Source organism: Mirounga angustirostris, unplaced genomic scaffold (assembly GCF_029215605.1).
Source record: "Mirounga angustirostris isolate CCGP_5_RB_7025 unplaced genomic scaffold, mMirAng1.0.hap1 SCAF_4, whole genome shotgun sequence".
In the NCBI taxonomy this organism is placed as follows: domain Eukaryota; kingdom Metazoa; phylum Chordata; class Mammalia; order Carnivora; family Phocidae; genus Mirounga; species Mirounga angustirostris.
The window spans coordinates 147,212,557-147,223,813 of NW_026991712.1; the positions used below are offsets into that span (position 1 = coordinate 147,212,557).

Below are 11,257 nucleotides of genomic sequence, written 5' to 3' on the forward strand. Positions count from 1 at the left end.
AACTTAATAGAAAAAAAAGGCTAAAGCAAAAATGACTAAATCTTAACATTTGTTAACTCTGGAGGGTAGATACATAATTATTTGTTACCTAATTTTTCCTACTTTTCTGTAATAAGTTTTGGGGACTTTTTTTCCCCAGGGAAGGAAAGAGGGGAAGAAGGGCGAGGTTAAAGCAAATAGGCAGAGGGGACCTGGTGTGGGGTTGGGTGTGGAGTGGGGAGGACAGAGAGGTCCTTTGATTGGGGCACTGCCTTACTTCAGGAATGAATGGAAAAGGAGTTTAGAGAGGTAAGTGAGAAGCTGAAGCTCAGAGAGGTTAGCTCAGAGGTTGCACAGCTAGCAGCGGGGGGCCCTTTGGACTGTCAGCACCCAAGTTCCTGCTCTTGCTAGAAGTGTACCCGGGCGTGGCTCAAGCAGGCCCCAGCCAAGGCCAAGGGAGCTCAGCAGGGTTGCCCAAGGGAACCCATGGTAGACATCTCTAGTCAGTCACAAAACCCTGAGTCCTGACCTCAGAATCCTCCTGAACCCCATGTTCCGGACATCCTCTATCCATCAGTCGCCGTTGGCGTACAAGATGAAATCTAGTTCGCATCTTTGGCAGATGCTATGGGGTGTCCAGCCCACACTCCCCAACCCGTTCCACTTCAGGGCACGTCAGCCGGGCTTGCCACGGCCAAGACAGGCAGCTCGGCGCCCACGGCAGGCCAGCGGAGCCGGCAGGTCATACCCCCGGCAATTCTCAGACGCTGACTAGCAAGAGCTGACAAGCACATCCCCCCTGCCCCCGTGCCCTCACCTTCAGGGGGCGGGTAACTCGGAGGCACGCCTTCTCCCTTGGCTCCTGGAATTCCTTGGCAGGAGAAAGTTCTATCTGCGCATCGCGGGAATGTGCCTGATCACATGCCAGTTATGGGGTCCTTCCCTTCCCTGTCTCACTCGCCTCACTCCCCAGCTGTCATTTCCAGGGATCACTCTCAATTAAACCTACTTCCAGTCTGGTCTTATGGTCTGATTATGGGAGTCCCAAGACGCCCCCCTTCATCTAGTCTAATCCTTTCATTTTATGGACGAGGGAATTGAGGCTCAGCAAAGGGGAGCAACTTACCCACGCCAGCGCCAGTGACAGGGCCCTCGGGAGAACCTGTTCTCTTGGCTGAGGGGTTAGCCCTTCCCGGGGCTGCTGCCTCGGGAGGGCTGTTCCTGCACTGATCCATCCCACCCCCACCTCAGGGGCTCCAGTAGTTCATATCCCAGGGCAACTCCTGGGCATCAGAGGCAGGCTGCAGAGGGACTTCCCTGGAGGCCCCGCGCTCAGTTCAAAGGTGGACACCTCTCCTCCTTTGGTCCTCCAGCCAGTCCCTTGAGCTCCCAGGGCCTTGGTCTCCTCAGCAGTGGGATGAGGCTGCCACCTGTGGGGTGGGTAGCAAGGGTTATTCAGGTGAGCAACCCGCCCGCCCCTTCCCCACCACGGGCACCATCTCCGGAAAGATGAAAAGGCACATGGCCACTTTTTAAAAGAAAATAATTTAAAATTATATTTGCTTTTTAATTGTAGTGGAAAATGCATATTCTCTCCACATAGATTACCTATTAAATTGAATAGAACAATAAGAAAATGATTCCTGTTTTTTAGCCACTAAAACATTAATTCTCCATATTTCTGCCTGGATCTTCATGCAGCTGAGGGGTCTGAGAGCCCCCGGTCTCACCACTGGTGTGGAGGAAAAAGCAGATCCGAACCCCACTTCCCCCTCCCTACTGTGTGACCTAGGGGCAATTTCTTCCTCTCTGAACCTCAGGCTCTTTGTCGGTAATGTGGGCAGGACGATTCCCACCTTGGAGTGCTCCATCAGAGGGCGGAGGGGAAGGGCCAGGCAGGAGCCTGGGAGGGGACTGCCCGCAGGGAGGGTGTGGCCAGGCCAGGCCTGCTGTCCTCCCTCCGCCAGGCTGCCCCTGGTGACGGGGCAGGAACCTGTGCCGCGTTCTCTGCACAGGGCTCCCCAGTGCCAGGAGGCTGGAGCTGGGAGCTGGAGGCCAGAGACATGAACAAAATCTTCCCCCAGGTAAGAGCTGCTTTAAAATGGCTCCCCGACCTGGGGGAGCCAACCCTGGGCCAAAGAGTGGGCTTAAGTAAAAAGGGGAGGCGCTGAGGTGGCCCAGGTCTCCCCCGCTCTGGAGGCTCCCTCCCAGGTTGTAGGGGACCCAGCAGGTGAACCGGCCGCATAGTTCTTCGGGGGGGCGAGCGCTGGAAGGGGGCCAGAGAGCCAGGTGGACAGGGGGCCAGGGGAGGGAGCGGTCAGCACTAAGGGAGGCGTCATCAAGGAAAGCCCCTCCAAGGATGAGCCTGAGCAGGGTTGGAGGATGAAAGTTTGCCAAGTGGACAGTGGGGAGAAGGGCACTGCGGGCAGAGGACACGGTCCAGGCGAAGGGGTGCAATCGTCAGGCGGGCGTGGTGGGCTTGAGGCGCGCAGCACACTGGCAGGCGTGCGGCCCATGATTCCACGCCAGGCTCTTCTCGACCTTTCGGAAGACGCCTTCTGTCTGGCTCCCGGAGGCCGGCCCTCGGCCCACCTCAGCCCACCCCTCCCTCTGTTCTCTTGGGCAGGGAGACGGCAATGACAGTGCTGCTGGAGCCAAAGCCCTCCCTGGAGGGGAAGGTAAGGGGCAGAGCCCCCCGGGGGGCTCCCTTGAGGCGGGGCCGCTACAGAGGCATGAACAGGGCTCCCTAAGGCCCCCACTGTCCCTCAGACCTCTGCCTCCACACTGACATCGTCTGCTCCCAGCTTCCTGGCCGCCGGGCTGACAGTCACCTGCTTAAGAGGGGGCTTCTTTCGCTCCCTGCACTTGTTGAGCACCTCTCTGTGCAGCCTCCCACACACCCCATACAGTTTCCACGATGACCTAAAGAGCTCGGGGGCCAATTCCCTGACTTGGTGGGTGACCCGGGCCATTCTCTGTCCCTCTGAGGGATCAAGTAGGCAGGATCACACACTTAGTGAGCACCTACTGTGTACCACTGACTCGCCATGCACCCAGGACAGGTTGCTTTGCCTTTATGCAATAAAGGAAGGAACACACATTTATTGAGCATCTACTGTATGCCCTGTCGTGGCCCACATTTGCCAATGAGGAAAGAGAATCAGAGGTAGATAAAAATAATATCAGCTACAAAGGATCAACACCCACCTCCACCCCCCCACCCCGCCCTAGTCTGTGCCGGGCAGCATATGGCCTCTTGCAGTCCCCGGGACAGCTCTGAGAAGGGGTCCTATTTGGAGACAATAACAGAGGAGGCAGCTGAGGCTAAGGGAGTTTGGGGAGCTTGGCCAAACTGGGATACCGTGCAGTTGGGAGGTGGGAGAGGTAGATGGAGCTCAAATTCAAGCTGGGGTTCCTCTGGGGGCAAAGTGCCTGTGTGCTCATTCACAGCTCCCTGCTGGGCATGGCTGTGGGACAAATATCCTCCTTCCCCCATCTGTCCAGGGAGGGCCGGCGCCAAAGGGCTTCTGAGCTCCAAAGAGCGACGTCTTCGTGGGCCCGGGCCCGGTGCTGCCAGTCCTGTCTCAGGTCCCCCCTGGGACCCTCCCCTCCCCCTCACCCCACAGCCTGTGCTGCACAAATATTTGAGGAGCAGCTGCTTGAATGCCTGGGCTCCACGCTGTCTCCCTGGTTACCTGAGTTGGCCCTGTGTTCACCGACCAGGGAGCCACCAGCAGCCCTGTGGGCGTGGCGGGTTTTTGGCTCAGTTCCCCACACCCTTGCGCCAGGCCTTCGCTCCTACTCACTGTCCCTGGAATGCCTTCCCCTGGCACCCTCCCTGCCCTGCCTGTGGGAATCCCACCCTGGCTCCCGGCGCCCCTCCCTCCGGCACCCGCAGCCTACTAGCTGAAACCTTTAGAGCACTGACTATGTGCCAAGCACTGTTCCAACCGGTTCGCTAGCTTAGCTTGGTCCTCTCAACAACCCTAAGGTAGATATTATGACCCACCCACCCCGCCCCGCCTTTCCACATGAGGAAACAGACGTGGAGAAATAAAGTGACTTCTCAGTGTGATCCAGCTGGGGGTCCAACCAGCATCAGCTGGTTCCAGACTGGACGGTCAGTTGGCATCGTTCAAAGCTTTTGGCGTTGACTCGTGTCCCAGCTCTGCACGAGGTGATCTGGACCTTTTCTTCTCTGAGCCTCAGTTTCCTCGTCTATAAAATAAAGGTTGTTTTTGAAAAGCAAAAGCAATTGCTACCTAGGGCCTGCTTTAGTTTTTCTCCAGGCAGCAGCTCACTAAGCAGGTGTCCATTTCTCCTGGCCTCCTGAGGAGAAGTCCTCGAAGGAGGACAGCGGGGTGAGGGCCATGATGCAGGGACTCGGACGCTCATCCCGACTGCTACTCACCAGCCACTGGCCCGGGCGAGGGACGGGTGCTTGGCGGAGGTGGGCCCACAGGCAGAACCAAGAGCATCATGGAAGGCTCAGGAGCCCCCTCCTCCAAGGTGGCCTTCCTGCCCCCAACCCCGCAGGTGGGGAGGCACATCTGTAGGGGTGAGCAAGGGGGATCCCTGGTGGCCACTGGTTTCCCACCCTGCATGTAGGCTGCAGCCCGCTCTGCTGCTCACGCCGGGGCGCCTGTCTCTCGGCCTTCTTGCTGCTCCTGCTGGTGACCCTTGCAGCCCTGATCGCCCTGGTCACCATCCTTGGACTCCCACCGCGCACACCAGGTCAGTGTGGTCCAGAGAGGGTGGGCCGGGCTTGCTAGGAGGGGATGGGGACCACAGAGTGATAAGGAAGCCTAACACTGCTGGCTTCTCCATGATGAGACACATCCAGGACTCTGAGCTGCCATTTGCACATCTGCAATACGAGTTATCGAGAGGACCCAGCTCTGATGTCACCTTCCTCAGGAACCCTTCCCTGACCCCTAGGCTGGGCGGCGTGCCTTGGCCCCACGGCCCCCACACTTCCTGGGGGGTGCCGTCCATCTGTGTGTCTGCCTCCACCAGAGGACAGGGCCGTGTCTGGTCCATCCCTGCAGCCCTGCCTCATGGAACTAATAGTTTGGAGGTTAATGGACATTAATCAAAGAAGTCCATTAAGGCGGGGTTAATAGGGGCTCTGCGAGTCTTGAACAGGGGCTCTGACCCAGGCTAGGAGTCAGGTGGGCAGCTTGAGAAATGAAAGGAAGAGGGGCCATAAAGAAAAGGTGGGCAGTGGTTAGTGGCGGGGTGGCAGGAAAAGCCTCCAGGCACAGGGAAGGCCAGGTGCAGAGTCCCGAGGGTGGGAGGAAACGTGAGGAAGAGACACAGGAGGCCAGTGGCTCCGAGGGCCAGAGCAGTGGGCAGGGCGGGTGCCCAGGGCCTCAAAGGCTGTACTGGGGAAGGGTCACCATCCAGAGCGCCACGGGCAGGGGCTTCAGCTGGGGGTGGGGTGTCCTTCCTGAGAGATGGCTCTGTAGCCAGGTGGGGGGTAGAAAGGGACAAGGGGAAGCAAGGGGTAAAATCCACAGTACTCTACCCCCTTGTGCAAGAACATGGGCACCGAGTGAAGTGAACACGTGAGGAGTCGCACTCATGGGCCCATGTGCACACACACGTGTGCCCGTGAGTGTGTGTGCACGTCTGTGTGTGCATAGCTGTCTGTGCGAGAGTGTGTATCCGTGTGCATGAGTGTGCACGTCTGTGCATGTGCATGCGTGTCAGTGTGTATGTATGTGTGACAGCGGGGATGTCTCTGAGACTCAGCCCCCTTCGCCCCAGCCGAAACCGCTCCGGGAGGTGGGAGGCGGTTCGTGGGCGCCCAAACACACCTGCACAGGCCTGAGCCCGTCTCCAGCCGGCATGCACAGCCGGGGGGCCAGGGTGACCTCCCCACCTTGTCTGCCATTTTCTCTCCTTTAATTCTTCAGTGCAGCCCGGGGGCGGGTGTCCCCCCAGTGGGATGGAAGGGAAGACGCTCAGCTGCCCACCATTCCTGGACACTGGGGAGCCAGCCCCAGCCTCGGGGAAGAGCAGGGTCAGCGGGCCGGGCTATTAGCTGTGTGACTGGGCCTTGCACCTCTCTGAGCCCTACTTTTCTCATCTATAAAATGGGGCTAAGGATGACACCTCCCAGAGCTATTTGGGGAAACAGAATACAAATGTCAAAGTGCTCTGCAGCCTGTAAAGTTGTGCCCCGATGTCCGGATTGTGGCATAAGGGTCCCCAGCCCGCCCCAATAGATTGCTTCCGACAAGCTGACCTGGCACCAGGAACTCCACCATTATTAAAACCACTGCATTGACTGGAGCCCTGTCCTCAGGAGCTTCTGGAAGACTGTCAATAAGTTCTCAGTAAAGGAGGGAACCGTGAGTTACTCTGCACTTTCTGTGTTCTAGGTCATTCACACAAAAGCTTGTATGTAAGCTCCCCAGCAGTCCTGTGGGGTGTGTGCTCTGGTCCCCATTGTACAAACAAGAAATCTGAGGCTCAGAGAGGTCAAGGCACCTGCCCAAGGTCACGCAGTCAGCAAACGGTAGAGCGGGGGCTTGGACCCAGCCCAGTATCCTCCTGGCCTCCCCAGCCCCTCGGGCCAGCTCAGTGTGCGGCCGAGTTACAGGAACTTGTGAGCACCACTCTTGACCCTCTGCGGTCTCCCCCTGCCAACTCAGGGGCCCAGACCTGTGTGACGCTGACGAATAGGACGGGCTTCCTGTGCCACGACCGGAGGAGTTGCATCCCCGCCAGCAGGGTCTGTGACGGCGTCCGCACCTGTGCCCACGGCGAGGACGAGGACGAGGCCATGTGCCGTGAGTACCTGCTCAGTCCTGCCCTGCCCCAAGTGGACTCTTCCAGGGCCTGTTCGGGGTTGCCCCCCACTCCAGTTCTCCCTGCAGCCACACTAAAGCTCTAGTGTCCCCAGACAAACCAGATGCCTTCCCATCCCACGGGTCCTCAGCCCGCCCCAGGCGCAGGCACACATACGTGCCCAGACTAGGAAGGCCTCCACTCTGCGCATCTCCCCCCCTAGAGAACCCGTATTCATCTTTCGAGGCAGAGTTCACGTATTAACTCCACCCGGAAGCCTTCCCTGACTCTCCAAGTAGGTCAAGGTCCCTCCTCGGGGCTCCCATAGCCCCTCTGCTTCCCTGTGCCCCAGCCCGACTCACATTGGCACATTTGCCACCCCCATCAGACTGTGAACCCCTCGAGGGTGGGCCTGGCCTGCTTGACCTGGGGGCCTCTGTGCCTGGCAGAGGAGTCTCTGAGATGATTCCCTGAACGGACGATGGAAGAAGTGAATGAAAGAATGAATGAATGAGTGAATGAATGAATGAGTGACTGAATGGGTCCCAGACCTTAGAGACCTGACAGTGCCCAGGAGAGAAAAGCCCTGGCTACGTGGACTAGGCATTTTCCATGTAGGAGGGAGAGAGTCTGGGGAGTTGGAGTGGGTGGGGTGGGAGAGTGGAGGGGGGAAGCGTCACTGCATCATGGACCTTCTAGACTAGAAGAGAAGTCAAAGGTCATCTAGTGCATGTCACAGCTCATGCCCAGATTGTCTCCTAACAAACCCACCTAGCCTCTGCTTGCATACTCCTGGGATGGGGGGCTCACTACAGCCTGAGGCAGCTGCTCCCCTCATCACATGGTTTTCACGGGAGTGTCTCCCGTGGACTGAGTTTAGAGCTGTCCCCCTGTAGCATCCTTGATTGGTTCCAACTCTGTTCCCTCATCTGAACCACATTTGAATCTATCTCCCATGATGGGGGCACTGCATGGATTTGAAAATTGCTTTCTTGCCCGCTGTGAGTATCCCCTTCCCAGGGCCACACTCCACACTCCTACGGTCATGCCCCTCGGGGCTGGTTTTCTCCACTCCACCAGCACACCACAGGACACACACCAGCTGCCCTTGTCCCCCTCTTGGGTCGGGCTCTAGAAGTATCCATGACATTTCTGGCCGGCCCTGGCTAGTCCAAAGAACAAAGGCTTTTCTCCTCCCAAAGGCCTCTCGTCCTGTGGCCTGAGTTTGTGTTCTTTTTTGGTAGCCCCTTCGCGCCACTGCCTAACACAGAACCCACTTTCAAGAACAGTGCCCTGACTCCCTCTCTCACAAAGTTTGTGAACCCACATCCTCTGCATTCTGGCGCCCAAATGCAAGACTTCACATTTATTCTTGTTACATTCCTGTTGGAGGAGGTTTCCTGGAGGTGAAGGAACTTGAGCCTGGCCTTGAAAGTGGAATGGCTTTGGAGAGGTGTTGGAAAGGACGTTTCTGGAGGAAGGAATAGTGCAAGCAATGGTGTGAGGCGGGCATGCCCCAGAGCTAAGCCGGGAATGAACGAGGGAGATGCCGCTCTCTGGCCATCTTGTTGGGCAGACAGGGAAAGAATCCTCCTCTCCCCTTGACTTGGCCTCCTCCCCAGGAAACCTTCTCCTGTGCCTTTCTCCTTGTGAGCCCAGGTTTGGGGGTGGCCAGGACAGTCCACCTCCAGATAGACGTCTGGAGGCCAGATGTGGACTTCCCCCTGCTTCATCTGTGCCACTGTAGGGGACATGCCCCAGAGCCTCCCCAGCTTCCTCGTCGCCCGCTGTGGAAACCCGTCTTCCTGGATCTACTCAGACCAAAAGTGTGATGGGGTCAACAACTGCGGGGACTGCTCAGATGAACTGAGCCCAGGTATGGGTCTGGGCACAGGCTAGGCTGGGGCAGGGGGCTAGGCAGTGGCCAAAGGGCAGAGCTTGACCAGAGAATCTCAGAGGTTCCCCTGCCTCCCCTTCTTGCATTCCACGAAGTTTTCCACTGCTGTTTGAATGCCTCCAGTGGTGGAGGGCTCGCTACCTCTCCAAGTGGCTTCTTCTGGAGGCTTATTCTTCTGGGGTGGGGCACCTACCTTCAAGGGCACGGATGAAGAAACCAGGGACCAGATGGTCATGCAAGGAGTACGTACAAGGCCAAACTGGGATTTCAGCATGGGTTTCCCTCCTCTCCTCTGCACCTCCCAACCATCCTGTGAGGAAAGCAGGGCAGGAATCACTAGCCCCAAACTTATATGTAGGTGAACTGATGCCAGAGCAGAGAAGGGACTTCATAGAAGAAGGGATAGGAAAGGAGCAGGAATGTAAACCCAGGTCTCCTGACTCCAAGTCTGGCGCTCTTTCACTGCCCCAGACTTTCCTTTCAATTCCTTCCCCATTGTTCAATCAACAAATGTGCAGTGCCTGGTGCCAGAAGGGAATCAAACATGTGTCTGACCCCCAGGACTAACATCATGCTGAGGCCAAAAGGACGTGCTGGGGACCTAGAGAGGGGTTTTTTGAGGGGAGGGGTGCAGGTAAGAATCAAGGGAGTCTTCTCAGAAGACGCGGTATTCAAGCAGGCTTTAGAGAGGGGACAGGTTTCAACAGGCAGAAGCTGAGCGTGCAGGAAAGCACAGTGGGGGCCCAGGGTACAGAGCAAAGGAGGGAAGTCCGTGAGGCATCCTCAGGGAGCCTGTCATAAGTCGGCTGGTGTGGCTGAGTCAGGGTGAGGGAGGGAGGAAAATATGCTCCCCTTAATATCCGAACACTGGCTGTGTGCCTGGCCCTTGGCTTATCTTCCTTAATAACAACCTTGAGCCGAGGAGGAAACCGAGGCCCAGGCAGGGTGAGAGACTTGCTTACGGTCACACAGCCTGTGATCTGGGGAGTCTAGATTCTCTCTGCCACAGGGGCATAAGGAATACAGTCAAGCCATGTCTGACGGGGTGGGGCCGTGGGAGCCAGGGCTGTTCCGGCCACAGCAGCGCCCCTTCCGCTGTGCCCACAGTGACCGCATGCCCGCCCTGTGGCCCGGGCTGGTGGCGCTGCCCCTCCACCGTCTTCGGGTACTGCGGCTGCATCCCCAGGAGCCTCTGCCGTGACCTCGTGCAGCACTGCTCCGACTGGTCCGATGAGTACTCCTGTCCTGGACCCTGAGTGGGGCCCCCCGGCCAGAGTGCGAGGCAGGGTGGAAAGGCACTGATAAGGCTTCACATGAGCATCGAATGCAAGAACTCGAGGGCAAGAAGGAGGCTTCAAGATCATCGAGTGGGATCCGCGCACCAGTGTCTCTGAATAAGAATCGCCTCTACTGCTTTCAAGTTGTTCAGCCTATCCTTGAATGCCTCCAGTGTCAGGGGCTCACTACCAGGTCAGACCACTCCTGACAAAGAGGAAAGGGATCCGCGTTCATGATTTTAGGCATGTCTGTGGGGCCACACAGAAGAAAGCTGTTCCTCTGCCCCAAGACAGGCTCCAGATCCTGACCCTGTCACCCCTTAGAGAAAAGATAAAACCAAGCCAAGGAGTTCAGCTCTTATGGATGGCACATATATGTGAAGTGGATGCCACTTTCTGCCTCCTTGGGTACCCAAGACAGATATTGCTGGGTTCACATGCAGCCTTAGCATTTTTCTCCACTCAGTGATCCTAGTAGGCCCTGCTGATCGATCAGAGGAGATTGCACACGAGGCAGGGTACCTGCCATCCTGCCCATGGGAAGCCATCCCGGGAGGCTCTGAGCTGGAGAATAGAAGGTCAGGAGAAAGAGCAGCTTGAGGGGCTCCTCACAGCCCTTCTGTCCATCCCATTCTTCACCCTGCCACTCCCCACCCTACACCCCATGACCAGCTGCCCAGCCAAACAGCCCAGACTTCCTGAGGGAGGGACTGTATTTTGGTCCCGGAAGCCTGAGTGAATGAGCCATTTATCTGAATACTTTCCGGTTTCACAATAGCCAGACAGGCAAGGATGGGTATCCCCCTTAAACAGATGAGGAAACCGAGGTCCAGAAGAAGAAATGACTTGCCCAGGTCATACAACAAAGTCAGTGCCGGAACTGGAACTCAAGCACAGTCTCTAGTGTCCCAGCTCCGAAGCCTTTTCTGCTCCCAGTGGGATCATACCTTGGCCAGGAACAGAATTTCTGTGGGGTATTTAAAAAAAGTAATTTGGGGGGCACCTGGGTGGGTTGAGCGTCTGACTCTTGGTTTCTACTCAGGTCATGATCTCAGGGTTGTGAGATCAAGTCCTGCGTTGGGCTCTGCACTGAGTGTGGAGTCTGTTTAAATTCTCTCTCTCCCTCTGCCCACAAATAAATAAATCTTTAAAAAATAAAATAAAAATAAAAATGTGAAAATAAAAAATCTTTAAAAATTTTTAAAAAAATTTGAAGGTCAGAATGTGGTCCACCCCTATTCTGAAAAAGAGACTTAGAATTTGGAATCTGGCCAAAAGGAGAGTTCTTATTGAGGAAGACAGATATATC

At 56.7% G+C, this 11,257-nt stretch overlaps 1 protein-coding gene across 3 annotated transcripts; it reads left to right on the forward strand.

Annotated features, from left to right (window-relative positions):
• Positions 1–1,911: 1,911 nt before the first annotated feature.
• Positions 1,912–9,927, forward strand: LDLRAD1 (low density lipoprotein receptor class A domain containing 1). 3 transcript variants are annotated; one of them, XM_045895417.1, is made up of 6 exons: positions 1,912–2,063; positions 2,606–2,664; positions 4,595–4,713; positions 6,639–6,776; positions 8,522–8,650; positions 9,779–9,927. In XM_045895417.1, exons 1-6 carry the CDS (start codon positions 2,043–2,045, stop codon positions 9,925–9,927), a joined length of 615 nt encoding a protein of 204 aa, XP_045751373.1. In that variant the 5' UTR covers positions 1,912–2,042. The 3 variants fall into 3 exon arrangements, with proteins under 3 accessions (XP_045751373.1, XP_045751375.1, XP_045751376.1); XM_045895419.1 differs by lacking the exon at positions 4,595–4,713 and having other exon boundaries at positions 2,606–2,657; XM_045895420.1 differs by lacking the exons at positions 4,595–4,713; positions 6,639–6,776 and having other exon boundaries at positions 2,606–2,657.
• The last annotated feature ends 1,330 nt before the right edge of the window (positions 9,928–11,257 follow it).